Source organism: Aspergillus candidus, assembly GCF_002847045.1.
Source record: "Aspergillus candidus strain CBS 102.13 unplaced genomic scaffold BDW47scaffold_1, whole genome shotgun sequence".
Lineage (NCBI taxonomy): Eukaryota > Fungi > Ascomycota > Eurotiomycetes > Eurotiales > Aspergillaceae > Aspergillus > Aspergillus candidus.
In genome coordinates this window covers 906,393-930,545 of record NW_020194006.1, presented here as the reverse complement: position 1 = coordinate 930,545, position 24,153 = coordinate 906,393, and the positions used below count along the sequence as shown (strand labels likewise).

Sequence of the window (24,153 nt, the reverse complement as noted above, 5' to 3'; positions counted from 1 at the left end):
CTGGATTGGCTTTTTGCTTGCTATTGTTAGAATATGTGGGCTTGATCTGCTTCACGGATGATGGATAGTTTTCCGCCATGGTGGGATTTGCCAAGGTCCAGCTCCTTTCCTGGACTCCATATCTTCCGAGATTCTCTTTTATTGCTTGCCGGACTGGTCATGTTGCGAGCAGCTGAGAGCCGACGGAAAGGAGCGCGGTGGGTCATCTCCTCCAATAATGCCAACCTAACCCCCCATCCTACCTAATATAACACACACATAACCAAGAGAAAAGCCATCTTCGTCTTGAACCTGGTTGGCGGGTCCGCGGGATCGACTGCAAAGGCCCGCGATCCGCTGACATGGAAGCCAAGCAAAAGGGAATTCCGAGAAGTGCGAGTCTCATGCCCTTGTCAGGTTGACTGGTCGTTTCATGATACGTGTAGAAGGACGTCCTTTGGCTGTCGGAAGTAGAGGTGCATCCGCGTCTGTACGGACCGAAGGACAACAACGGTGAGCAGCCCCGTGGACGACGACAGGGGGGACGTTGTTCCATTTACTTCGAGAACGTTGGATGTCAATTCCTTGTACCGATGACCAGGACACCCCTGCTTTGACGGTGGGTTAGATCCACACCCCTCATTTTTCTTATTGGGAAGAATCTCACACGTTAATCTGCTGGTTGTTGCCGGATCAGCTCGGTGATAGACATTAGACAGAGGATGGTGGAAGCAAACAGATGGATGAAGATCGAGATGTCTATACGAGGATTTCATCGGTCCACTTGATTTGTCTCTACTTCCCGATCCGGAGGTCGACTAACTTGACTTCCTGGAGGTTAGTCCAAGCACAGGCAGTCTGACGTCCGTTTGAGGTCATTGACGACCGTCGGTGAGGAGACTTTCATTGTGTCATTGTTTGACGATGTGAAACATGTTGGGAATTCCAGTAAATTAACCACGGCTAACCCTAACAGGCCTTACCACCATCCTCATGGTTCTGTATCATGAGGCAAAACCATCAAATCCTAGGAGGGAGGAATCTATGATGCTCATTTGCGCTTTACTACTAGAAGGGGAATCGCATCTGGACCCCTGCTTTCGCTTGAGTATCACAGACACCGTATACACCGTATCCCATCGACCTGCTTGCATGGCAATGTTTGGATCGTAATCTTACGATCGACACGCCTCTGAAAAAGAAAAAAGAAGACGAAAAAAGAAAAAGAAAAAGAATCATCGGGACCGTGGGGTTGGCACTCTCGATCTCCAATCAAAGGGGTCCGATTCCATCGACCAGGAGGATGATATATCCAGGGGTCTCCAGTCTCCAGTCTCCAGTCTACAGGGATCCTGGGGATCACACGGGGATACTGCAAAGGACCCTCGCGATGCTTGAAATGGGATGATCGGCAACCTTTTGCAGCGGTCGATAATTCCCCCAGCGTCCGCATCTTATGCATCCAAACTAGTCGGGCGACAGGTTTAACCCCTTCGGGCACTGGGTGGATGTCCAGAAGACAGACTTATTAGGATCATTCTGGTCGTTGCCCCACCGTCGATGTATCTATCACTTTTTCGGGGGCCTTCCAGTCTTTCGGGACTTGCAGGATGATCATTGTCCTCCTAGGACTCTTCATCCTTGTTATTTATCTCTTTCCTTTGCGGGCACCCATTGTTTGATCTCTCCGCTAAACTTCTGCCATTGGGTGGCTTTCGATCTCATCTGGTTAGGTTGAATCTAATTTGATTAGTGCCATACATTATTCCTATTGTTATTTGCCTTTTATTTGATTTTGAATTGATGTATTCTTTTTATTTATATATTCTTTTTGATTTGTATTTTTATTTTAACTTATTTTTTGATCTCTATCTATTTCTCATATTGCTGGATTTCGATTTCGATCCTTTCGGTTTCGGGATAGTTCTCTCCCTCTATCCAAACCTTTCTCTCTCTCTCCCTTTCTCTATGTCTCTCTCTTTACTTCCCTCTATCTATCATTTACCTGTTTACTTTCTTTTTTGACCCCCCATACCACACATCTCAGCTACGCCGACTCGGCTCCTTCCCCACTTCGCAAATGACCCTTCACCGATAATCAATCGGGTAGTTGCATCACAATTGCCATCAAACGGACCGGAAAGTCGTTCCATGCAGCTCCTTCTCACGGCCTGGATTGGTACTGCGGTTGCTGGGAGCATCGGGGGGGGGCTGAATAGAGCGATCCATGCATCATTCATTCCTCTTCGGAGCTGCCTCACTCCCTGTTCCTGGTCCTATTTGAAAGCTTGCCCTATATATACTATGGAGCTTCATTCTCCTCGACCTTCTTCACCAGCATCATCAATTTCTCTTCCCTCCTCTTTCACACTGTCTCAGTCTCTCGCCTGATACGTTCTCGGTGAACCGTCCTCCATTCTACTTATCTGCCACCTTAGACCTCGAGAGTCTCGTCTTTGACCTTTGTCTCACTTTCCCTTGCGCCAGACTGCACGCCACCGCTGCACTTCCTGCACTCGTTGGGTCCCAATTGGAAGACTTTCACTCCTCTGCCTGCCTCGGCTTCCACACTTCTGTTCGTCCACCGCGTGAGGGTTCAACATCACCGGATCAATTCAACCAGTAAGTGCCCGGAGGCTTGCCACCATGGCAAGTCAGTCATGTCCACCATGCACGGCGGGTGCTAACACAGTCGGGAACAGCACCAACATGGCCAACCAATGCTCCGGACATGTATTCGCCATCGTGCAGGCCACCAATGGGAATATCCTGACCTGGCGCTGTTCCGACTGCAATTCGGGACCGTTTGTGGCCATCTGGCGCTGCAAGATCTGTGGCCACTGTCGCTGTAACGCATGCCACACCGCCAAAGCGTAAACGGCAGGGGTCACAGGTTACATGGTGTTTGCTGTACACGATGCCGTACGCCCCAAATGGTAAGTTGTCTGCTTCTGCTCTGGGTGACACACAAAGCCGGTACATGGAACGGCTGTGTGACAAACGGGCTTTACTTTCTTTATCCTTGCCTGCATTTGTAGCTGACTTCTCCGCCCCGGTCTAGCCCGATATGAACCCTGGGACTTTAGGGAACGATGCCCTAAACGTCTTTGCTGCAGTAAATCCCTGCACGGTACCTGCAGGGTTTTAACCCCTCCCCCACATCCTTGTCTTTCCCTACCCCCTTTCTTTTCCTTCTATGTTTTTCTTCCTCGTTGCTTCGATCTTCTATTTCTTTTCTCATGGCGTTTCGAAATCGGTGTGTCTTGTTGATACGTCTGGAAATCTTCAAACGAATCATGAACAGCGGAAATCCATTTCCCGCCAGCCAGCCAGCCATCAAACCACAACGCACTCGACGCAGGCGTGGAATCGAAAGCTAGCCATGGACCCCTCGCAAGTTCTCAAAGTACCAAAACCCACAAGAACCCACCAGAGAGACATGCGTTGCATTGCATATCTCCACTTTTCCGTCCTCGTTTTCGCTTCCATTGCCTTCTTTTTCCATCTTTCTGTCTATATGTGTGTTTTTCTGATTTTCTGTAGCCTTATCACAAGGCACTGACACGGCCGACACTTGCTGGCTAGGTGAGAGCTAACCACATGTCATGATTGTTGTGTTGTGTTCTTTCAGCAAAGCATCGCTTGGTGTCAAGGGTCTGGCAAAAGGTTTTGCCTTGTCTTTCGGGTGTTTTCTTCTTCTTCCTCCTTTTCTCTTCATGTCTGGAAAGACACAGTATGAGTTTGACTATTTTGTTGTTTTGTTGGTGTCTGTTTACACATGGGCTACATGTATTATAGATATTACTACTACCTAGACCTTCACAGGATGCGGCGACGCAATTAAACCATCTTTCACTTTCAATGACGCTAATGTAGCTAAATGATCTTAGTAGATATTGACTCGATGATTACCACAAGTAGTCAGGCACTAAAGAACCAGATCCATCTTATGTCTCACCCAAAAACAATCCAATCCAAGAGTACAATACAACGACTCCACTACTAACATTAACCCAGACCAAACCAAGATATGATACGATGTGATGTCAGATGATGTGATATCAAGCGCACACTAAGATATGTACATACCTTGGGTATCTCGATCAAACAGGTAGTACAGAGTATGTAATAAGGTATGTAGGTGGACAAATAAAAGGAGTTCGTAGAAAGAAGGAATTGGCCAAGATCAAAGTAAACAACATAATAGAAATATATAAATCATACAACGTAAAAAGATCTACCCCAAGCTTTCACCCTCACCCTCTCCTCCAACCCTCATCCTAAGTAAGGATTCGGATCCTGCCCGGATCAACCAACCTTACATATACACCTACCCAAAGCATCTACCTACATAGTAAAATACAGTAAAGTTTCACCCTTCCCAACCAACTGGGTCAGAGTATGGGATTTAACTTTGGCTAATTTTCATGTCTAACCCCACTTTGGTTGTCATCTGTTCTGTGTTTGGCTTAACATGTATATACATGTCTAGGGGGTGGGGGGCCCTTGCGTTGGGAGAGTCAAGTTACTGGGTGGGCTGTAGATCTTACTAATTGCTAGGGTATATTGGTTAGTGGGTTGGTTTGGGAAAGTTTATTTGGGAATATTTGGTTGCTTTGTGTTGGGTGTTGAGTGAGGAATATCCCGTTGAGTTGGTGTTTGGGTTTGGGCGCACTGGTTGGTAAGTTGGGAGATGGGTTGGTTGAGTTGTGGTGGTGGTCAGTCTGTTTCCATGTATCCGCTTGCAGTATAGAGAGTATATATCGTAATACTGCGAAGGAGAGGCCAGGTTATCTGTGACTATGACTTCTCTATTTGTTAGGGGTTATATACGATGAGCCCATGACAGGTTATTGTATGGTGCAGATCATAGCAGGTATAACGTCGTATTCTGTATCTGACATAAACGTTGACATGAGCCATGGCTCATCAAACTTCTTATCCTATCCAATCGTATCATATCCATATTTATCAAATATTCCCCAAAGGAATAAAACAAACAGCAACCAAGTCTACATACTTCTCACCTATCCATTGGGTATTCAACATCTGATCAACACTACAACCAATAAATACAATCAAGTATAGATACTCTGCTCAAGTTAGCACTCCATCTCATCCACACAATCAATCAGGGCAAACATACCTCCGTAAGCTGATTCACCTGCAACCCAGGCTCCGCCATCTCCGCATCCTTAAGGAAATCCAGCGGCATCCAGACAAGATGACCCTTGATCTTGTCTAGCTTCTCGCGCACGTCCTGGGCAGGCTGGAAGGGGTCGAACAGGTGACCCTGCTTGTTGCTGTTGTGCGGGGAGAAGGCGTCGTAGTCCTCGAAGGTGAGGATGTTGTCGTCTGGGTCGGCGTGGAACAGCGTCCGGTACGTCTCGGTGTTGACCGTCGCGCGCTCCGTCCACATCTGCCACACGCCGTCGCTGAGCGGGTCGGCGACGAACTCGTTCTCCGCGTCGCGCAGAACGTGGTTCATGCAGACGTTGGGAGGCTGCGCGTTGGGGTGCTCCGAGGCGTCGTAGTTCTGGGATGGCAGGAGGCCGAGGTGTTCGCGCCAGAGCTGGCGGCGGAGGGTGGCGGCCAGACGGCCGGCTTGGTAGGGACGGCCGTCCATTTCACTGTCGATGAAGTCTTGGTCTTCGACGACGATGGCGAGCTCGCTGTCGTGGAAACCGACTTGGGACTGTGATGCTTGTTAGGGTGGGTTTGGGGATGGATGGAGGGAGAGGGAAACTCACTCGATCGTTGATGTTTGCGCTGCCGCAGATGGCGATCCGGTCGTCCACGATGCACACCTTGCCGTGCACGTACAGCTCTTCCTGAACGAAGTTGTTCTTTTCGTTCTCCGCGTCGCCCTCCCAGACCTCGTCGGACATCTTGCCCTCGTTGAGCATCGTCGTGTGGGCCACAGTGTCCTTGCTATTGCCGCTGTATAGGTTCTGGTGACGCTCGCACGACTCCTCGTACTTGCGCAGCTTGTCCAGGCGCTCCTGGCGCTCTTTCTCCGCACCGTCGTAGCCGACCTCGGTCTCGTCGCCCTCCTTGTCAACAGCGGGGTGAACGGCCTCGCTCATGATTGACTCGGCGATACCACGCTGGATGTCATTGTAGTTGACGCCGGCCTCGGTCTCGAGCTCCTCCAGAGCAGGAGTCTTGTTGATGCGGTCGTATGCCCGCAGGTTGAAGATAAAGATGTGTTCTGTCTGCGTCAGCCTCTCCATATCGTAGAAGAAATGGAAAAAAAAGCTCACCCTTGGGGTCAACTCCCTGGGCGGAAATCTGGCCGAAGATCGAGTGTTCGCCGCGGTGAATCGACTTGTACTGGTAGTCCATGATCGCCCGAGTGCCTGTCGCCTCGTTCTTTCTCAGATCACCGGCGAACCCAGGAATTGCGGGAATGACAATGACAACGCGGAATTTGCGTCCTTCCTTGCCGGCCCGGACGCACGCATCCACAATAGAGCGGCCGATGGTATTCAAGATCGGAGCCTGCTTATCCCCGGTAGCGGTGACTACACTGCGTTAGCTCAAGCTTTTTTTTTGGGGGGGGGGGGATAGGAGTCAATAACATACTGAAGAACTGGTTTTCAATGTAGACCAAGTGCTGAGCCTTGCTAATGATCTCCTTGTAGGCGTTCTGGATACTGTGCTCCACCAGAATGCCACTGCTCCAATCGGCACTGCTGCGAATGATCTGCGTCTTGCAGGTACCTTGGTTGCCCCGAACGGTCGACTCCAGGCCATCGATGGGGTGCTGCACGTAATCGCCGCAGGGGTACTTGGGGCGCTGGACACCGACCAGGTCCTCATCCTCACCCAAACGGCCCTCCAGGGTCAGCCAGTCAACGGAAGAATCGCGCTTGTATTTGTCGCGTTTGATGAAGTTCCACCGCAGAACGAAATGCTCGGCGATATCGTAGACGCTGTCTCCGATCAGGCCCATAGCCACGTCGTGCCAGGGCATACGGCCGTAGTCCGCCTTGCTCAGCTCGTTGGCCTGCCAGTCTGCCACGCTTTGGAAGTCCATGATGCGGTTGTTGTTGAATTCCTGACCCGGGAAGATCTCGTCCTTCATGTTGGAAGGATGCACGTCGGCCAAGGGGTGCTGGTTGGCGTCCCATCTGCCGAAGCACAGGTCAATGCCTCCGATAAACGCCAACGAGTGGTCAATCACGATGAATTTCTCGTGGTGAGCCTGCGGCTGTCAGCTTGGGCCCGAACAGTATGTATCATCCGACCTACCCAGTAGAACACCACATCGGCCGCGTTCTCGAAGATGTTATGGTCCGGATGACGAAGAACCTTGATGTTTCCATACCCCGGGGTTCCCTCAGGACAGAGGTTGCGCAACGCATGCTTGGTATGGGCGGAATTGCAGGTGAGTGCTTGGTTGACCTATACAAATCAGCAAAAAAAAAAAAAAAAAATAGACTCAACCATGTTGAGAAACCGACCTCCTTATAAACAATCACGTAGATCTTCACACCCGCTTCAGCGCGACGCTTGAGGACCTGATCCAGTCGCCATTCCTGGGCCATGTACGGAGGCCGACGCAGGAACAGCTCCGGCGACAACCACCAGTCCTCGATATAAATGACCTTTTCAGCCTTCTCGAGCGCGATCGAGACGGCCCACATGTAATCCAGCGCATCGACATACCACTTGACCTTGTTGTTGTCGCGGATGGGGGCGAAGGAATCGAAGCGATGGGACTCGGCTATGGCGGTGCGCTTCTTGTCACACTCCTGCTCGTGCTCCTCATCGTGGCGGTGGTTGGGATTGAGGATGTTGAAGAATTTGCCGACTTTGTGTTTCACATGATGGGCGGTTTCTCTCACATTTTCCAGACTGGAGTCTACGCGAACCATGCGGGGTGAGTGGGCTGCATTTGTGTGACAGGGGGGGATTTTTGGAGATAGAATTGACCTTTGAAGCTTTCCCTGAGACCCTCCATACTGTCCGGTTAATTGGGAAAAATAATCTCTGGGGAAGGATAACCAAGAAAAGAACAAAAAGGGTAACCAAAAAAAACTGAAGATCCACACAGTTTACAACGAGGGAGAGACGGGTAGAAAAGAGAAGAAAAAAAACTAAATAGAGGAAAAAACTGCTAACTGATTAGATCTGCAAAGACGCGAAAGAGGGGGATGGATTATCCGTGATGTCATTTTTCTTAACACCCCTGAACATTCTTCCTCTCCATGTCCATGTTTCCCTTGATTATTGGTGATTTTCTCTCCACAAAATCCATCTAAAAATACATTCCCTGGACCCGATTCCCGTGGCGATTCCGATCGGGTCAACAATCAGAGGTCGTGTGTGAGTTGCTGGGCGAGCCCCACACTGCAATCCACGGTCTCCATCCTCATCTCCGCTGCCTATTTCCGGATTTTTTTCTGGAGAGTTTCCGACAGGGATTTAAGCCACCACGATGCGAGCCGCTCGGAATATCTACAGAGATGACGTGGATTTTGCGGAATTGGCGCTGCAGTCGCCCGAATTTGCGAAACAGTATGATAAATGAATGGAGTGGAATGGACGCCACACGGGTGGGCTGACGGTGGGCAGATTGAAATCCAACGGTCAACTGGACTTTAGCGACCCGGACGCGGTTCGGTAGGCTGGCCCTGACTGTGGAGTGGGCTGGGTAACTGTGGGGTAGGCTGGGCTGACCAGACAGACAACTGACCAAGAGTCTCTTGAAACGCGATTTTAATCTGGATGTCGAGATTCCGGACGATCGACTCTGTCCACCGGTGGGTGCCACTCCTAGAACATGACAGGCCATAGGAGGCTAACTAGACTAGGTTCCGAATAGGTGGGTGGCATTTGGATTTGGAGTCGCAGGTCTGACACGGCTCCAGGTTGAACTACATCCTCTGGGTGCAGGACCTGCTAGACACAACGGGACGTGAATACCGCGATGAATACGACCCGGATAGAGAAGTCCAAGGGCTGGACATGTAGGCCGCCTGCTCCAGCTACCTGGTCGCATGGACTCACAAGCGCAGAGGAACGGGGGGCTGCTGCATATACCCATTACTGGGCTGCGCGACACGACCGCTGTGGAAGTTCGTAGCTACAGGTACGGACGATCACCCCTCTGGCAGTCTCGAGGCTAACAGCAGCAGACATCGACGACAACAACATCCGGACGTCACGGAAGAATGTATCGGCCAACGGACTCGAATCGCGCATCCAAATCGTCGAGACCAACCCCGACGACGACCTCATCCCGTTGGCTAAACTCGGGGTGGGAAAGTAAGCCGACCACCTACCTCCACCCGCACACTCGACCTAACAATACCAGGTTGGACTTCACAATGTGCAATCCCCCGTTCTACGCCTCCCGCAGCGAGATGATCACATCCGCGCAAGAAAAAGAACGACCTCCCTTCTCCGTACGTTTCCCTCCAACAACCTCCCTCCTGGCAAAACACTAAGAGGCAAACCCAAGGCATGCACAGGCTCCGAAATAGAAATGGTCACCCCAGGAGGCGAAGTCTCCTTCGTTTCGCGCATGATCGACGAAAGTCTACGCCTCCGCAGCGCCGTCACCTGGTACACGTCCATGGTCGGCAAGCTGAGCAGCGTCTCCGTTCTCGTGGAGAAGCTCGCCTCGTACGGAATCCACAACTATGCCGTCACGGAGTTCGTGCAGGGGTCCAAGACGAGGCGGTGGGCGATTGCGTGGTCGTTTTCGGATTATCGACCTTCGGTTGTATGTTTCCCATTTCTTCTCCCTCCCGTTTGTTTCCACTCGGTCCTGGGACATACCATGCGTGACAGGTAGTTAGGATAGCTTACTAACAATTAACTCATACAGGCAGCATCCCGCTCAATAACGGGCCTCCCCAAACACCTCCTCCCCTTCCCCTCAGAATACACCTTCGACATCGCGCACGCATCAATCGACGACATCGGTCACAAGCTCGACTCCGAGCTCGTCGAGATCCCCGTGCAGTGGGTCTGGCGGAAGAGTCAAGCGACGGGGATCGGGTTCGCGATGGAGAACGTGTGGTCGCGGCAGGCGCGGCGCAAATTGAAGAGCAGCGATACGTCGCTGGAGATGCAGAAGGCGAGTGTGGACGAGGAGGATGCCGCGCTGGGGTTTAAGATTCAGGTGAAAAGGGAGGGCGGACAGGAGGATAAAGGGGTAAGAGTGTTGGTGCGGTGGGTGAAGGGGGGCGATTCGGTGTTGTTTGAGAGTTTTTGTGGGATGGTGAAGAGGAAGGTGGAGGGCAGATAACTAAGTAGCCTAGGCCATTTCTGTTCGTACTTTGTATTGAGACTGGCTATATGACTTATTTCATATCTGAAGTAAGGAAAAGAGCAAAGATGAAAACAAAGAAACCCATTTTGTATATCTAGTAACGAATCAAGCAAACTATGTATCAAGTACTCCCCACCTCACTCTGCAACTCCTTCAACCTCGCCCACCCATCACTATCCTCCCAGAACTCCTTCCCCTTGCCCAAAATGCCCCTCACCGCGCTCCGCGCCTTAAACCTCCAATCCTTCGCCACCATCTCGGCCTCCTCACCCTCAGCAGGGACCGACCCCTCGCTATCCATAGGCCCATACTTCGCATACCCACTGCGCACAAGCCGCTCCGTCGCGCGCACAACATCCATCCAGCGCTTCTCGTCGCCCATCTGGAACGCGCCCTGCGTCGACGACGCAACAGTCGCGCGCCAGGACTTCTCGTAAGCCTCGAGCGCCTTCGACGGCCGCTGGCGCCAGGCTTCTACCTCGGCGACGAGCAGCCACAGCGGGGCGGAGTGCGTGATGAGTGGGACGATGCCGTCGTCGATGAGCGAGAGGATCTGCCCGGCGATGGTGCCGCTGCGGATGACGTACTCGGAGCTGTTCTCGTCGACTTTGATGAGCAGTTGCTCGTATTCGTTGGCTGTTACGAGGTGGTCGACGAGCATGCTGAGGATGGGCGCGTCGACGGCTGCTTCGCCCTTTTTGGGACCGAGGAGCTCGACGAGGCGGCGTTGCGCGGTGATCACGTCTCGGAAGGGCGTGTAGGGGGGTGGGATTGCTGCTGCGACTGTGAGCACGTTGTCCCAGATGCGGGCGTCGGTGTGCTTGAGGTGCGCGGCGCGATGGAGTGCCGTGAGGGCTTCGCGTTGACGCTTGTAGGGGTCTTGTGGGGGTGTCTTTTTCGGCGCGCTCTCGTCGTCATTGTCTTCGTCGGATGGTTGGTCTTCGAGGTCGGCCGGGTTGGTGGCTGTCTCCGAGGGCTTGGGCGAGCGGAGGATGGCGGCCGCGAGATTGCTCCAGGCCTGGGCGTCGTTGTCTTCGAGCTGAACGGTGCGAGTGAAGGATTCGATGGCGTCGTCCCAGTGGCTGAGCTCGAGTTGCACACAGCCGAGGGCGAACCAGGCGCCGTGGTTGAGGCGGTTAATGCCGAGACTCTTGCGGTAGGCTTCCTCGGCCTTTTCCAGGGCGGGGGGCTTCAGCGTGAGGAAGTGGCGCGCGAGGGAGCGTTGCGCGCGGGCGTATCTGTTACCCGACACTTCCCAGGCACGGTCGTACATCTTCGGGTCGGAGTCGATGTCGCCCAGGATGCAGAACAGGCGCGGGGCGTTGGCCGGGAGAGGGGACAGCTCGGGCCCCTCGAACTTGTCGTTCTCGTCTTCGGCGTCCTTGTTCGTGCTCTCGTACAGCTGTCTGCGGACCATGAGTCTGGCCGTTTCTTCTCTCTCCGTGGCGGCGTAGCACAGAGCGGCTTCCGCCCACATCTGCAGCCGTTCATAGATCTCCAAGGCAGTACGCAAGCCGCCGAGGTTGACCCATCGTGTAGCGAGTTCTGCCTCCAGGTCCCATCGGGTCGAGAAGTTGAGGATCCAGATGTACTCCAGTCGCTCGGCGGCCGAGGCGGACTCGGATTTCTCGGGGCGGGGCAGGAATGTCGTGGGCTCTTGTGTCGAGTCGCTCGCGTTTGCGTCGAGGCTTGCCGTGTCCGCAATGACTTGGTCCACAAGCGCTTGCATCTGCAGAACGGATCGCTCCACTGTCCGGGCCTTGTACCCTTCGATGCGGCTTCGTAGCAGCAGCGCCTGGGTGTAAATCTGCCAGTTCGAGCTGCCGCCTTCGAGCACACGCGAAGCATAGGGGTGGGTCTCCTCCCGCGTCAGGCCATTTTCGGGGGCCGTGTTGGTGATGGCCGAGGCGAGGGCGAGTAGAATGACGGAATCCACGGGGTCCAGCCGGGGCTGGTCTCCGGCATCAAGAGACGCCAATGCCGGCGGCAGGGTGGACTCATCCTGGACCGTCACTGGCTTGCCCTGGGATTCTTGGCCTTCTTCCTTGGTGAACGAGATGGATTCCAACAGGGTATCATCATTGAGGTCCAGTTTCTTGGGAGCCGAGGGCTGCGATTCATCCTGGCCACTGCTCGAGATCTCCTCGTTGGTCTTGGCCAGGATCACAAGCTGACTGATATCGCGGTCTTGGAACTTGGTCCTCTTTCCCATCTTGCCGGTCAGAGCAAACTCGAACTTCCGCACGTCGGCGGCCTTTTCGAGATCTTGCCGCGCCTTGGCGTCGTAGCCATGATGAGTGTGAATCGTTGCTCTCTCGACCAAGAATCTGCCCTTGTCTTGCGCAGTCGACTTGTCGCTCAGCACGAACTTGCTCAGCTCTTCCAGATCACCATAGATGGCATCTTGAAGAGCGCCGGTGACTTCCGAGAGCATCTTCTGGTGCAGGAAGTTCACGCGCATTCTCGCGGTCCTAGCCACCAGGGGCGCGTCGGCGAGCGACAGGCCAGCATCGACCAAGATCGCCTTGGCCACAGCAAAGAGCTCCACGTTCGGCGTCAGCTTGTATGCTGCCTCACCGTCGACCGAGAGGCCACGGATCACGGCATCGCGGACGGACTTGAGGGCTGCGGGGCTGGGTCGCAGTGCAGCAGGAATGACAACGTCGGCAGGACTGAACGCCAACGGCGGCCCCGTGACGTTCGACTGCAGGAAGCCAAAGAGGGCAGCCAGTCCAATGTGAAGCAGCTGCGAGCGTTGTTGCTCGGGGGTCAAGCCATCCTGTGTCTCTTGGGCAACGGCCTTGGTCCGCTCCGCCAAGAACGTGGTGTAGGTGATTTCCCCATTCGAGACACGGCTCAAAGCGCTTTCGTCTGCATTCTGACCAAAAATCGATTGTGCCAGAGGCAGCTGCAAGATCGGGACTATGTCTGCGTCGACTAATCGGACGGGTTCATACACGCCGTGGAGGGGTGACTCCGTATCGAACAAGGAATTTAATGAGGCGGGGTACGCCGTGGAGCCTTCTGCCATTTTCAATCGACCGTTCACGATAGGATCATCCTCTAGCTGGCGGCAATTGAGAAGTAGAGAATGGATTCCCGGGAGATTTGAGAGGGAATTTCGAGAGAGAATGCGCTAACAAGCTGGATGGACGGAGAGATTTGATTGATAATCGTGAATTCTAATCTTCATGGATCGTGCTGGAATCCTGCGGGGTCTTTTTTTTTTTTTTTTTTTTCTCCCGTAGTTTTTGCCTTATCGATAAGGAAACCGTGTGCTGTGGCATTAGTGTGGAATTAGCCGGGTTATATGATAGTGGGATCTTAGGGGCACTATACCCACGCACTGGATACTATACTGTATCTACTTCTTCGACTGACATCGCGTCTCTCTTCATTCCATCTTTCGTCGCATGTAACTAATAATCAATTGGATTTTGTCGAATTTTATATTTGTTATATATGTATTGGTTTGGATCACCAAGATACTTCAGGTAAGTCAAATTTAACTGGATCATGGACATGTTCGAGTGCTAACAGCTGCTTTAGAGTAGGGGGTACATACTGGTTGATAAATATACCAGACCTCAACTATATTGAGAAATGATCTAATGTACTCGAAGCAATGACTGAATGGGGAAACTTCGCTCTTACCCTAGAATGTGGTCTTGATCGAGAGACACACCCATGAGGATACATACCACCCCCACGGGGCAAATCCTTCGAGGCCCCCGCAGGATGATGGTCCAATATGTCTAGGCCGTGGATCGCTCTTCGTAGGTGGGTATGATGGACTAGATACCGACTATAGCCCGCCTGATATGCAAAGTACGTAAGGCTGGTCAACACTCATAACAGGGCCCATAACAGGCTAAATCATCTGTTTACCCGCGGCATCCTTGCCCTAGGACATGGGGTCACTGCATACAACACCATCACAGTGCTACGATTTACCCCTCTTCGATGTCTCCAACTCAATCAACACGTCATGGATCTAGTACGAGGCGTGCATTTTACCGGCATCCGGCTACAGCGTTGCAGCTCCTCCTGCCAGCCACCTCTCACTATTTATCTGCCCACGGCTTTCTCTTTTGCGAGAACAAGTACCAAGTATAGCACGAAAAGAACTCAACTACTACTTTCAACATGGCGACTGGCATTCTTAAAGTGGACGGGAACAAGGTCATCGACAAGAATGGAGAAGAGGTGCTTCTGCGGGGTGCTGCCCTTGGCGGATGGATGAAGTATGCACCCTTCTAAAATAGAGAGATGAGTACTCTGACACGATGGACTCAGCATGGAGAACTTCATCACTGGCTATCCCGGCCACGAGTCGCAGCACCGCGCTGCCATGCGCAAGGCCCTTGGTCCTGAGAAGTACGAGTTCTTCTTCGACAAGTTCCTCGAGTATTTCTTCACAGAGGCAGATGCCAAGTTCTTCGCATCTCTGGGGCTCAACTGCCTCCGTCTTCCATTCAACTATCGTCATTTGGAGGATGACATGAACCCACGGGTCTTGAAAGAGTCGGGCTTCAAGCATCTAGACCGGGTGATTGACTTGGTGAGCACGCACCTGCACAGTCAGCCGTGAACAAGAACCCCATATACTGATCCACAATCCACCCTGAAAAGTGCGCCAAAGAGAAGATCTACACCATAATCGACATGCACACAGCACCCGGTGGTCAAAACGGCGACTGGCACGCCGACAACACCACCAGCTACGCCGCCTTCTGGGACTACAAGGACCACCAGGACAGGACCGTGTGGCTGTGGGAGCACATCGCCGCCAGATACAGAGGCAACCCATGGGTCGCAGGGTACAACCCTCTCAACGAGCCCTGCGATCCAGAGCACGTCCGGCTTCCAGCCTTCTACGCACGCATCGAGAAGTCCATACGCGCCATGGACCCCGAGCACATCCTCTGGCTAGACGGGAACACATTCGCCATGGAGTGGAAAGGATTCGACCAAGTGCTTCCAAACAGCATCTACGCCATGCACGACTATTCCGTACGTTCTTCCTGCTATTCCATAACCCAAACCCCCACACTAACCAGACCCCAAACAGTCCATGGGCTTCCCCACAGGCGAACGCTACACAGGGTCCCCCGAACAAAAGCAAGCCCTCGAACGGCAATACCTCCGCAAAGCCGACTTCATGACGCGCAACAACACAGCGACCTGGAACGGCGAGTTCGGCCCCGTCTACGCCGACCCGCGCACCGACCCCCAAGCCGCAACCACCAACCAAGAACGCTACAACCTCCTCGGCGACCAGCTCTCCATCTACGACAAGTACCGCATCCACTGGAGCATCTGGCTGTACAAGGACATCGGGCTCCAGGGCATGGTGCACACCAGTCCCTCCAGCAAATGGAACTCGACCATCCAGTCCTTCCTCGACAAGAAGAGCCAGTTGTGGCTGGACGCGTGGGGGAGGAAGCCTTCTTCTACTGGCGGGCCGGGATCGCCTGAGGTTGCGCTGCAGCCGCTGGTGGACTGGATTGATGGGTTGGCGCCGGCTGCGAAGGAGACGTATCCCACGCCGTGGGATACGAAGAGGCATTTGCTGAGGAATGTGTTCCAGACGTTTGTGGCGAGCTCGTTTGCGGAGGAGTTTGCGGGCTTGTTTAGAGGGATGGGCGTGGATGAGTTGGATGCGTTGGCGAAGAGCTTTGCCTTTGAGCAGTGTGTTTTGCGGGAGGGGTTGAATGGGATTCTGAGGGAGCATGCTGGGATTCCTGCATAGACTTAGTTTGGGTGGTATTAACTGTTAATACAGATACTGCAGTGTATTTCTGCGGATCTTCTTTACCTACCGATTACAAAAGAGGGAGGGGGGTGTGAACAGGATTGGATAAACAGCAGAGTGGTCATTAAGTGATCATCTAGAGCCAAGACAGCCATATCTAGTCGAAGTGGACATCTAATCTACCAGTATTTGATATCTCAACAGCCGTATACAGAAGATATAGTCCCGCGAAGGAGAACTCTGGCCCATATGCTCCAACCCGAGCATCGTATAACGAGGCATTCTTGAGGGACATGATAGGCGGAGGACATACCCACTACCAAGAACCAATATAAGAGCATGCATACCGTAGATTGGGCTGTATTCTTCCATGATATAGCATGAACTTTTGTAACTCGAATTAGCCATACACCACAGACTTAGATAGTATCATTATCAAGAAATCGCCAGTTTACAACGTAGTTACTACCCATAAACACGAGGCTCATCCCTGTCCCGACTACTTCGACTGGCTTGATCATTTCCAGTCTGCACATACACAACTTACTGTCTTCGTGGCTTGATTATAGCCTATCAGCCATTCGACCTGGACATGAATTTGGCATATGTCTCCATGCAATATTGCGACTAAGCAAATAAGGAATCAGAGCTGGTCGACATTTTCTCAGTAGATGGTCGTATTCTTTATCGAAAATATATTTTATTTGATTGTTTGCTTGGGTAAGTTTTGAAGGGTATGGCTGGTTGTTGAACAGGGCACTGATTAGATTGAGGTGAGAGGGGGAGAGGAGAAAGGTGGGTGTGGGGGTGTTGGTGGTTGAGTGATGTTCGGGGTTCTTATATGGCTGGTCTGCTTTTGAGTGGCGACAAAATGGTTGTTAGATAAGAGTACTAGAGTCTAGGTCGGATGGCAACACTTATTTTAGCATGGATAATACGGACATACTACTCTACAGTACAAGGTAATAGTGAATTCCGAAGCAAAGTGAAATTCGTACGATCATTAAATCTTAAATCTATGAGCAACATCACAGCAAGTAAACCAGCTACCAGAGGTAATCCGACGCCCTCCTTTTTTTTTCCTTCTTCAAACCATTCATCTATCCCAACGGACAATCTGACCTCATTCCAAACATTTATTCCTCGTCGCTGAAGACCTCCTCTCCGCGCTTGCGGCGGGCCATGCGGTCCTTCTTCTTCTTGCGGAGCTCGGAGCTCGTGAGCTTCTTCTTCTTCTCGACGACAGTCTTGTTGCCCTGTTGAGTGTGTTAGCGGATAATCTGGTGGGTGATGAGTTGGTTGGGGATCTGTGAGAAAACATACCATAGCATCGACAATCTCCTCGTCGCCCTGCTTCTCGGTGAGACGGGGACCGGAGCCCTGACCGGTCACCCAGTTGTGGCCGGAAGGAGTCATCTGACCGTCCATGACGGCCCACACTTCCTCGGTGAGGTTCTCGGTGAACTCACGCGAGTGCGTGATGATGACGACACCACCCTCGAAGGACTTGAGGGCCTTGGAGAGGGCACCCAGGGAGTCACGGTCCAGGTAGTTGGTAGGCTCATCCAGGACGATGACGTGGGGACGCTGCCACGAGCAGGCGGCCAGGACGACCTTGACACGCTGACCACCGGACAGACCGCGCATACGCGAGTGAGAGACCAGCTCGGCGTCCAGGCCGAACTGCTCGCAGTGCTGCTCGATCTCCTTCTTGACCAGGGGACGGAACTGACCGCTGGCCAGGGCCTCCTTCTGATCGACGTCGGCGACCATCTTGCCGTGGGACTGGATGATGTCGGGACGGGGGATCCAGGCGTTGTCGGCGGTCATCATGGGGGTCCACTTCTCGCTCTTCATGCCGAGGTTGTCACCCAGCAGGAACGAACACTCGTACTCGTAGGTGTTCTTGAACTTGCGACGGCCGTGGATGCCAATGACGCGGCGGGGGGTGTCGTTGATGTAGTAGATCTTGTCCATCGCCTTCTCGTCCTCCTCGGTGACGATCTTGTTGGCGCGGTCCATGGTCTCACGGTCCTCACCGGTCTGGAAACGCCACTGGATGTACTCGGAGGGAGTGCTGTCGAGGTGGTTATCGATATGGGCGAACGCGTGCTGCTTGATGTACGCGATACGGATGTTCTCGTGCTGGTAGACCTCACCGGCGGTGGGGACCAGCTCACCCGTCAGGACGTTGATCAGGGTGGACTTGCCAGCACCGTTGGGACCGATGACGGCAATACGGGAGCCCAGGGAGACCTGGAAGCTGATGTCCGTGATCTGGGGACGAGGGGTGTTGGGGTACTGGAAGGTGACGTTGCTGCAACGGACGATGGCCTTGGCCTTGGTCTTGACACCCTCGAGGAAACCGGGCTCGGGGAACTTGAACTCCATGTCGCTGGCGCCGAGCTCGTAGTAGGAGCGGGCGGCGGGGACCTTCTTGACGAACTCGCTCAGGCAGCCACGGTAACGCTTCAGCTTGAAGCGCTCGTAGTGGACGACGTGCTGGATGACGTTGTCGAGGAACTTGCTGTCGTGAGAGACGATGATGGAGGTGCAGGGGGAGGTGCACAGGTAGTTCTCCAGCCAGGCGACGTTCTTGACGTCCAAGTGGTTGGTGGGCTCGTCCAGCAGCAGGATGTCGGGCTTCTCGAACACGGCACGGGCCAGAGCCAGCTTCATCTTCCAGCCACCGGAGAGGGCGGTGATGGGGCCCTCGAGCTGCTCGCGGAGGAAACCGAACTCCTCGAGCTTGTCGGAGACCTCCTTCTCGTTGGGGTCGATGCCGACCTCACGCAGCTTCTTCAGGGTCCAGCCGAGGACGGTCTGCTCCGTGTCGGCGGCGTCGAGGTCGTGCTCGACGTAGACGGTCTTGACCTCGTCCTTCTTGGGGAAGCCCTCGAGCTGCTCGTTGTTGATGGCGCGCATGAGGGTGGTCTTACCGGTACCGTTGGGGCCGAGCAGACCGTAGCGCTGGCCACGCTTCAGACGCAGGTGGGTCTGGTTCAGCAGGATCTTGGCACCGTAGGCCAGGGAGAAGGTGCAGTTGCACAGATCCTCACCCTCCTCCTCGTCGGAGGGAACCGCGTCCGCGGCGGCGGCCTCGGGGGAGGCACGCTTGCGGAGGGTCTCGGCGATGGCCTTGGCCTCACCCTCGCCGACGATGGCGCTGATGTAGGGCTGGGCGTTCTGGGTCCAGCTGGTGATCTCGCTGTCCTTCTCGTCGACGAGCTGACCGGCGATGGCACCGACGTAGTTGATGACGGCCTCGGCCTTGTCGGCCTGGGCCTTGAACTTGGGGGCCAGGATCTCCTTGAGGATGGCGGAGACGGTGGAGATGTCACCGGCGGTGGAGATCTCGGGGATCTTGCCGTCCTTGACGTCACCGACACGGCTGAGGGTGTCGAGGGCCTGGCGGGTCTTGCCACGGGCCTCGGGGTCGGCGAGGGTGTCGAAGTTCTTGTTGAGGCCGGGCATCAACTTGGGCAGGAAAGGAGCGACGAGCTGAGGGTCCTCCACGAGCTTACACATGTTGTCGACGATGACGGCGGTCTTACGCTTGATGGCGGTCTCACGCTCGGTGAGACCACGATCCAGCAGGGGGACCATGATGGCCAGGGTGGGGCCAGTGACATCGGACACGAAAGTGGTGGCACCGAGCAAGTGAACGGTCTCGGGGACGTTCTGGGGCTTGGCGATACACTTGATGAGCTCGGGAATGAAGCGCTCAATATCCTTGTTGACGATCAGGCCGCAGACCTTCTCCATGGTGGAGTAGGCGTACTTCTTGATCTCAGCCTTGGTGTCCCACATGGCCTCGGAGACGACGGGGATCAGCTCGGGGACACGGAAGGACAGCTGAGCGGGGGCGGACTCGACGAGAGAGTTGATGCAGTCGAGAGCACACTGCTTCTCGGTCCACTTCTGGGCGGAGCTGATGGACTCCAGGATAGGGGGGAGGACGGCCTTGACGGCGTTGCCGTTGATACCCTTGACGATGGCACTGGCGGCGGAGATGGCGGCGTCCTTGACGGCGGGGACCTTGTCACCGGCGGCGGCCAGGACGGAGGGCAGGAGAGTGACCAGGTGAGGCTCGACGGCCGGGTCGATGGTGGAGTGGGAGGCGATGGCCCGGATAGCGTCCAGAGCACGCTCACGGGCGTTGGCATCCTTCTTGTTGCCCAGGGACTTCTGGAGCGACTCGACGGCCTTGAGGGGCAGAGTCTGCTCGGGGATGGGGCCACTGAGGAGGGTGGCCAGGTTGTTGGAGGCCTCGTTCACCTGGTCCTGGGTAGTAGAGACGCTCAGGTTCTTGAGGAGGTCCTCGAGAACGGCGACAGTCTGAGCGGTCTCCTTACCGGAGACGGCAGGGACGGAAGCAACGTCAACAGCAGGCATTTTGTAAAAGACAACGATATCGTTCTAAACCGGGTATCTCGAGAAAAGAGGAGGCTGCCACGAAAACTGCGTCCGAAAAAGATGAAACGACGCAGAAGACGCTTGACGACGAGCCAAAGAAAAAAATCTAAGACTTTTGAGGCTTCCTTTTAAAATCCGTCCGAGACAGATAAAAAAAAGAAGAAAAAGGAAAAAGAAACAGAAAGGTCTCCAAAGTAAAGAGAGGACCAGATCTCCAAGAAGAGATTAGGAGAGAGAGAGGAAGAGAGAGGGATAGATGAAAGGAGGAAGAGGGGAGAAGGAGGGGGAAAGGAAGAAAAATGGATGGGGAGGGATGATATTTATCGGTTTGTGGCCTGAATTTTTTTTTTCGCCGCCCGAAAGATAAAAAATTTTTAACAATTTTTTTTATCCAACCCACTTTTTCTGCCTCTCTGTCCCGCACTAGAGCCGGATCAGGTTTAGGGGCGATGACTGTCGAAGCAACCAGTCCGATAGGGCCCGTGGCTGTTCTGGTATCATTTAGTGGTCGTCTACTCAGTATGAGGTAGTCAATACCTGGGTATTGATGATTTGTTGGGTTGATTGGAAAAAAAACTAGAAGTGTCTCTTAAAGTGAGGAATCCGAGTTTTCTTCGAGATAGGATGGACTGTTTAGGGCTCGGACAGACCGTGACAGATCCCGGCCTGAGGCCAATTCCCATCCAATGTACTTCGTTGGAATTCAAAGCTAAGCCCCTTTCTTTGATCTTGTATTCTGACGTGGGATTATACATTTACTATCGATTGTTTATTACTTCTTCTGTTTTTTAATTACTCCGATGATTGATGATAAGGGTGAAAGTCAAACAGATCCCGTGCCTGGATTGCTCGTGTTACGGAATGATGAGACGAAACCGAGATCATCTAAGAAACCAAGTCTTGATGACAGTAATCAGTGTGATCTCTATTGGCTTCGAAAGTCAGTCCTGACTTTCTCTAATCTGGGGATACAAGAACTATTGAATTTAGTGTCTTTTGTGTTGGCCTGCAGATGCTGGCATTATCTCGGTCGCCACCGGTGGCGCAGTCTTTCCTTTTTTTTCCCTTTCCTTTATTGTTTTTTTCTTATGATTTTCATCTTGACACTCCTTGTGGAAAGTCAACCAATTATATTCAACGTATAAGAGAAGAATGATAAAAAAATAAAAAATAATAACATAGACTTCCACCCAGCCATGGACTCTCCGAGATTTCTTTCCGGTCTCGCCCTCATGAACGTGCCGATGCCTTGTCGCCTTCCTGGCCACCAGCGAATAATGACCACATATTAACATGGCTTTGACCTTTCCTCCAAAATAGAAGCCCTTTCTGATGGAGGGTGAGCATCCCACTCGGTTGGCTGGTGGTGGTTATTTTGGTCGCAACTCTGACAGGCTGAAACCATCACCGCCTTTCTCCTTTCACCGCCGGTTTTTCCCTTTCTCTCTGTCTCCGAAATTAGATGGAGACTAAAAGTGTATCCTGCATGAAGATAGTTGAACTGTTATCCCCCGCGAAAAGGAGTGGCGAGTCCCTTCTTGGTGGGTCAAACCTTAACCATATTGTATACTCCGGAGTCCGTAGGACTAGGTACCGATAGGTACCTCCATAGAAGTACCTGGTGGTAGGTACTAGGGAGTACATCGGTCTCCTTGGTTTTCTAGCGAGATTCGGGGTATCGAGTTAAAAGACACGGTATTCATATTTCCTCCTCTTGCTCTGTGTACAGACTACTCCGTACTGTTAGTATGTATATCCGTCTGATTTCTCCTTGGTGCGAAATTGTGGAATAATACAGGTATCAAATACAGCATCATACCATATTATATGATTTTACTCATGCCGTAACTCTAAGGTACCGACAGAACGTTATCATGAGTCTCTTTGCTGCCTGAAGTATAACATTATTATTGAAATCTGGAGTCTGTCATGCTGAGATCCAGATGAGGTCAGATTGACTATAGTATTGACAGCCTAGAAATGTGGCATTTATCAATTATGATCTCCACTCTCTTCCTGACTCAGTATGAGAGTTTCAAGTACTCCCATCATCAAGTCAACCTCATGTATACCTCATAATGAAATGAATTATCATGCTTGATCAGACCAGATCTCTCTCACCTACTACTGTGTTGTATGACTGATTTCTTCTAACAACAGCCTGAGACTCCTGATTAAAATGCAGCCGTGTCTGACAATGCCAATATTCACTAGTTCCAAAGCAGTGGAATCCCCTCCGCCCCGCTTATCATCATCTCCCCAGCCCCTCAACAATGAGTTCACCTGTCACCACTGCATTAATGCGCAGCTCATAGATCTCACTTCAAACACACTGTAGTTATCCTCACTATCTGTTCAACTATCAATTCTTTTATCATATATAAGTAGGAGATGAACCAAGCCAATGTTAAATTAAGTACCATAGACCATACTAACCGAGTCCCGACACTGCCCCCCTCAACCCATCGACCAGGGTCTTTCTTTCCTCCCTAATAAAACCATCCCTCCTCCCATCTCACCATCTAATCTGCCCCTCCTGTTTTCTTTCTCTGGCCTCTTTTTCTCCGCTTCGCTTCTTGGCTTGCATACACCTACCTCTCTACCCACCCACCTACGTCCCCTTAATACACACAACGGAGCACCAAAACATCCTTATCGTCGTTCCCATTATCAGTATGTCAGGTTCCTACAATAACAACAACTACTATCCTCCCTACGGGGGCGCTCCCCCGCAGTCCGGCTCCGGCCAGGACTACTACGGTGGAGGCCACCCTCAGCCCGGATACGGTGCTCCCCCGGCCCATGATCCGTACGGACATCACCAACAACAAGGAGGTCACTATCCGCCTTCGGTACGTATCCTTCCAGTCTAGACTCTTCCCCTCCTTTCCCTTCCCGGGACGCGCATTCCTCACCTTCCATGCAGACACACTACTGCAGGGTAGACGCACTGTTGCATACCAACCCCCGCGCTGATCATTCTCCTTGATCTATCACTTATCTATCTACTTATTTACTTACTTTCTTGTCTTGACAGCCCTACGACCAGCACTCCAACCCCCAGTACTCGGGAGCGCCCCCGCCTCAGTACTCCTACGGCGGACCTCCTGCTCAGCACCAGGGCGGCTACCCCGGACAGGGCTATCCCCAGGATCGCGGCGCCAGCCACTCGCCGTACCCCCCCGCCGATCATCAGGCCGGCGCCGCCTCGTACTATGGTGGCCATCCGCAGCAGGGCGGTGGGCACATGGGCCCAGGGCCCGTCGGACCCGAGGGCGAGAGGGGTCTAGGCTCTACCATCATGGGTGCTGCCGGTGGTGGCTTCGTCGGTCACAAGCTGGGAGGTGGCATGCTGGGTACGGCTGGGGGAGCCTTGGCGGGTGCCGTGGGGATGAACGCGGCTACGAAGCAGTGAGTTTCTTCTCTCCTTTCCTTGATCTTTCCCCTATGTCTATTGGTGTATGGACACCGCTAACTATTCACAGCCACAAGAAGCATAAGAAGCACAAGAAGGAAAAGAAGCACAAGAAGCACAAGAAGAGCGGGTCCAGCTCTAGCTCTAGCTCCAGCTCCAGCGATAGTGACTAGTTTCGTACCTGGCTTGGTGGAACGCCAGAGTGAAGACGCTGCGAACCCTCTTCAGAATAACTCCTCACTGCTAGCTTTGGTATCCCCATTTTCAAACAAAGACATTTTCCGTGGTAGCATTCCTGTAGAA

At 52.9% G+C, this 24,153-nt stretch overlaps 7 protein-coding genes across 7 annotated transcripts; 3 read left to right on the top strand and 4 right to left on the bottom strand.

The window, feature by feature from the left end:
- Positions 1 to 4,774: 4,774 nt before the first annotated feature.
- pldA (putative phospholipase PldA) lies at positions 4,775 to 8,212 on the bottom strand. The gene is made up of 8 exons (XM_024820475.1): positions 7,918 to 8,212; positions 7,446 to 7,846; positions 7,234 to 7,386; positions 6,565 to 7,186; positions 6,243 to 6,503; positions 5,730 to 6,190; positions 5,126 to 5,674; positions 4,775 to 5,072 (listed from the first exon to the last, which is right to left on the bottom strand). Exons 1-8 carry the CDS (start codon positions 7,943 to 7,945, stop codon positions 5,058 to 5,060), a joined length of 2,490 nt encoding a protein of 829 aa, XP_024676713.1. The 5' UTR covers positions 7,946 to 8,212; the 3' UTR covers positions 4,775 to 5,057.
- Positions 8,150 to 10,277, top strand: BDW47DRAFT_97695 (DUF890 domain protein). Its single transcript, XM_024820474.1, has 10 exons — positions 8,150 to 8,502; positions 8,560 to 8,607; positions 8,672 to 8,747; positions 8,799 to 8,809; positions 8,856 to 8,954; positions 9,003 to 9,076; positions 9,123 to 9,252; positions 9,302 to 9,392; positions 9,449 to 9,712; positions 9,818 to 10,277. Exons 1-10 carry the CDS (start codon positions 8,423 to 8,425, stop codon positions 10,238 to 10,240), a joined length of 1,296 nt encoding a protein of 431 aa, XP_024676712.1. The 5' UTR covers positions 8,150 to 8,422; the 3' UTR covers positions 10,241 to 10,277.
- Positions 10,278 to 10,385: 108 nt separating this feature from the next.
- BDW47DRAFT_130419 (tetratricopeptide repeat domain protein) lies at positions 10,386 to 13,448 on the bottom strand (the record flags this gene model as incomplete). Its single annotated transcript, XM_024817100.1, has 1 exon — positions 10,386 to 13,448. Exon 1 carries the CDS (start codon positions 13,293 to 13,295, stop codon positions 10,386 to 10,388), a length of 2,910 nt encoding a protein of 969 aa, XP_024676711.1. The 5' UTR covers positions 13,296 to 13,448.
- A 962-nt stretch (positions 13,449 to 14,410) lies between these two features.
- Positions 14,411 to 16,016, top strand: BDW47DRAFT_130418 (glycoside hydrolase family 5 protein; the record flags this gene model as incomplete). Its single annotated transcript, XM_024817099.1, has 4 exons — positions 14,411 to 14,508; positions 14,561 to 14,825; positions 14,897 to 15,277; positions 15,336 to 16,016. 4 exons carry the CDS (start codon positions 14,411 to 14,413, stop codon positions 16,014 to 16,016), a joined length of 1,425 nt encoding a protein of 474 aa, XP_024676710.1.
- A 106-nt stretch (positions 16,017 to 16,122) lies between these two features.
- Positions 16,123 to 16,810, bottom strand: BDW47DRAFT_97692 (uncharacterized protein). Its single transcript, XM_024820473.1, has one exon. It carries the CDS (start codon positions 16,425 to 16,427, stop codon positions 16,194 to 16,196), a length of 234 nt encoding a protein of 77 aa, XP_024676709.1. The 5' UTR covers positions 16,428 to 16,810; the 3' UTR covers positions 16,123 to 16,193.
- Positions 16,811 to 16,988: 178 nt separating this feature from the next.
- BDW47DRAFT_97690 (putative translation elongation factor eEF-3) lies at positions 16,989 to 20,708 on the bottom strand. Its single transcript, XM_024820472.1, has 2 exons — positions 17,343 to 20,708; positions 16,989 to 17,275 (listed from the first exon to the last, which is right to left on the bottom strand). The coding sequence occupies exons 1-2, from the start codon at positions 20,412 to 20,414 to the stop codon at positions 17,156 to 17,158; spliced, it is 3,192 nt and encodes a 1,063-aa protein (XP_024676708.1). The 5' UTR covers positions 20,415 to 20,708; the 3' UTR covers positions 16,989 to 17,155.
- Positions 20,709 to 22,901: 2,193 nt separating this feature from the next.
- BDW47DRAFT_97689 (putative glutamine-serine rich protein MS8) lies at positions 22,902 to 24,141 on the top strand (the record flags this gene model as incomplete). Its single annotated transcript, XM_024820471.1, has 3 exons — positions 22,902 to 23,287; positions 23,473 to 23,846; positions 23,921 to 24,141. Coding segments are annotated over exons 1-3 (650 nt in total), but the record flags the coding sequence as incomplete, so codon positions are not given.
- Between the last annotated feature and the right edge of the window lie 12 nt (positions 24,142 to 24,153).

What these genes read in the sequence shown, in the direction of transcription:
- BDW47DRAFT_97690 (XM_024820472.1), bottom strand. Translation starts at nt 20,414, where the DNA reads ATGCCTGCTGTTGACGTTGCTTCCGTCCCTGCCGTCTCCGGTAAGGAG. An exon ending in AGGAGATTGTCGATGCTATG is followed by an intron (nt 17,276 to 17,342) that starts GTATGTTTTCTC and finishes CACACTCAACAG; the next exon opens with GGCAACAAGACTGTCGTCGA.
- pldA (XM_024820475.1), bottom strand. Translation starts at nt 7,945, where the DNA reads ATGGAGGGTCTCAGGGAAAGCTTCAAAG. An exon ending in CCGATGTGGTGTTCTACTGG is followed by an intron (nt 7,187 to 7,233) that starts GTAGGTCGGATG and finishes TGACAGCCGCAG; the next exon opens with GCTCACCACGAGAAATTCAT. An exon ending in CATTGAAAACCAGTTCTTCA is followed by an intron (nt 6,504 to 6,564) that starts GTATGTTATTGA and finishes AACGCAGTGTAG; the next exon opens with TCACCGCTACCGGGGATAAG.
- BDW47DRAFT_97695 (XM_024820474.1), top strand. Translation starts at nt 8,423, where the DNA reads ATGCGAGCCGCTCGGAATATCTACAGAGATGACGTGGATTTTGCGGAA. An exon ending in TCGCCCGAATTTGCGAAACA is followed by an intron (nt 8,503 to 8,559) that starts GTATGATAAATG and finishes GACGGTGGGCAG; the next exon opens with ATTGAAATCCAACGGTCAAC. An exon ending in GAAGTCCAAGGGCTGGACAT is followed by an intron (nt 8,955 to 9,002) that starts GTAGGCCGCCTG and finishes TCACAAGCGCAG; the next exon opens with AGGAACGGGGGGCTGCTGCA.
- BDW47DRAFT_97692 (XM_024820473.1), bottom strand. Translation starts at nt 16,427, where the DNA reads ATGGCTAATTCGAGTTACAAAAGTTCATGCTATATCATGGAAGAATAC.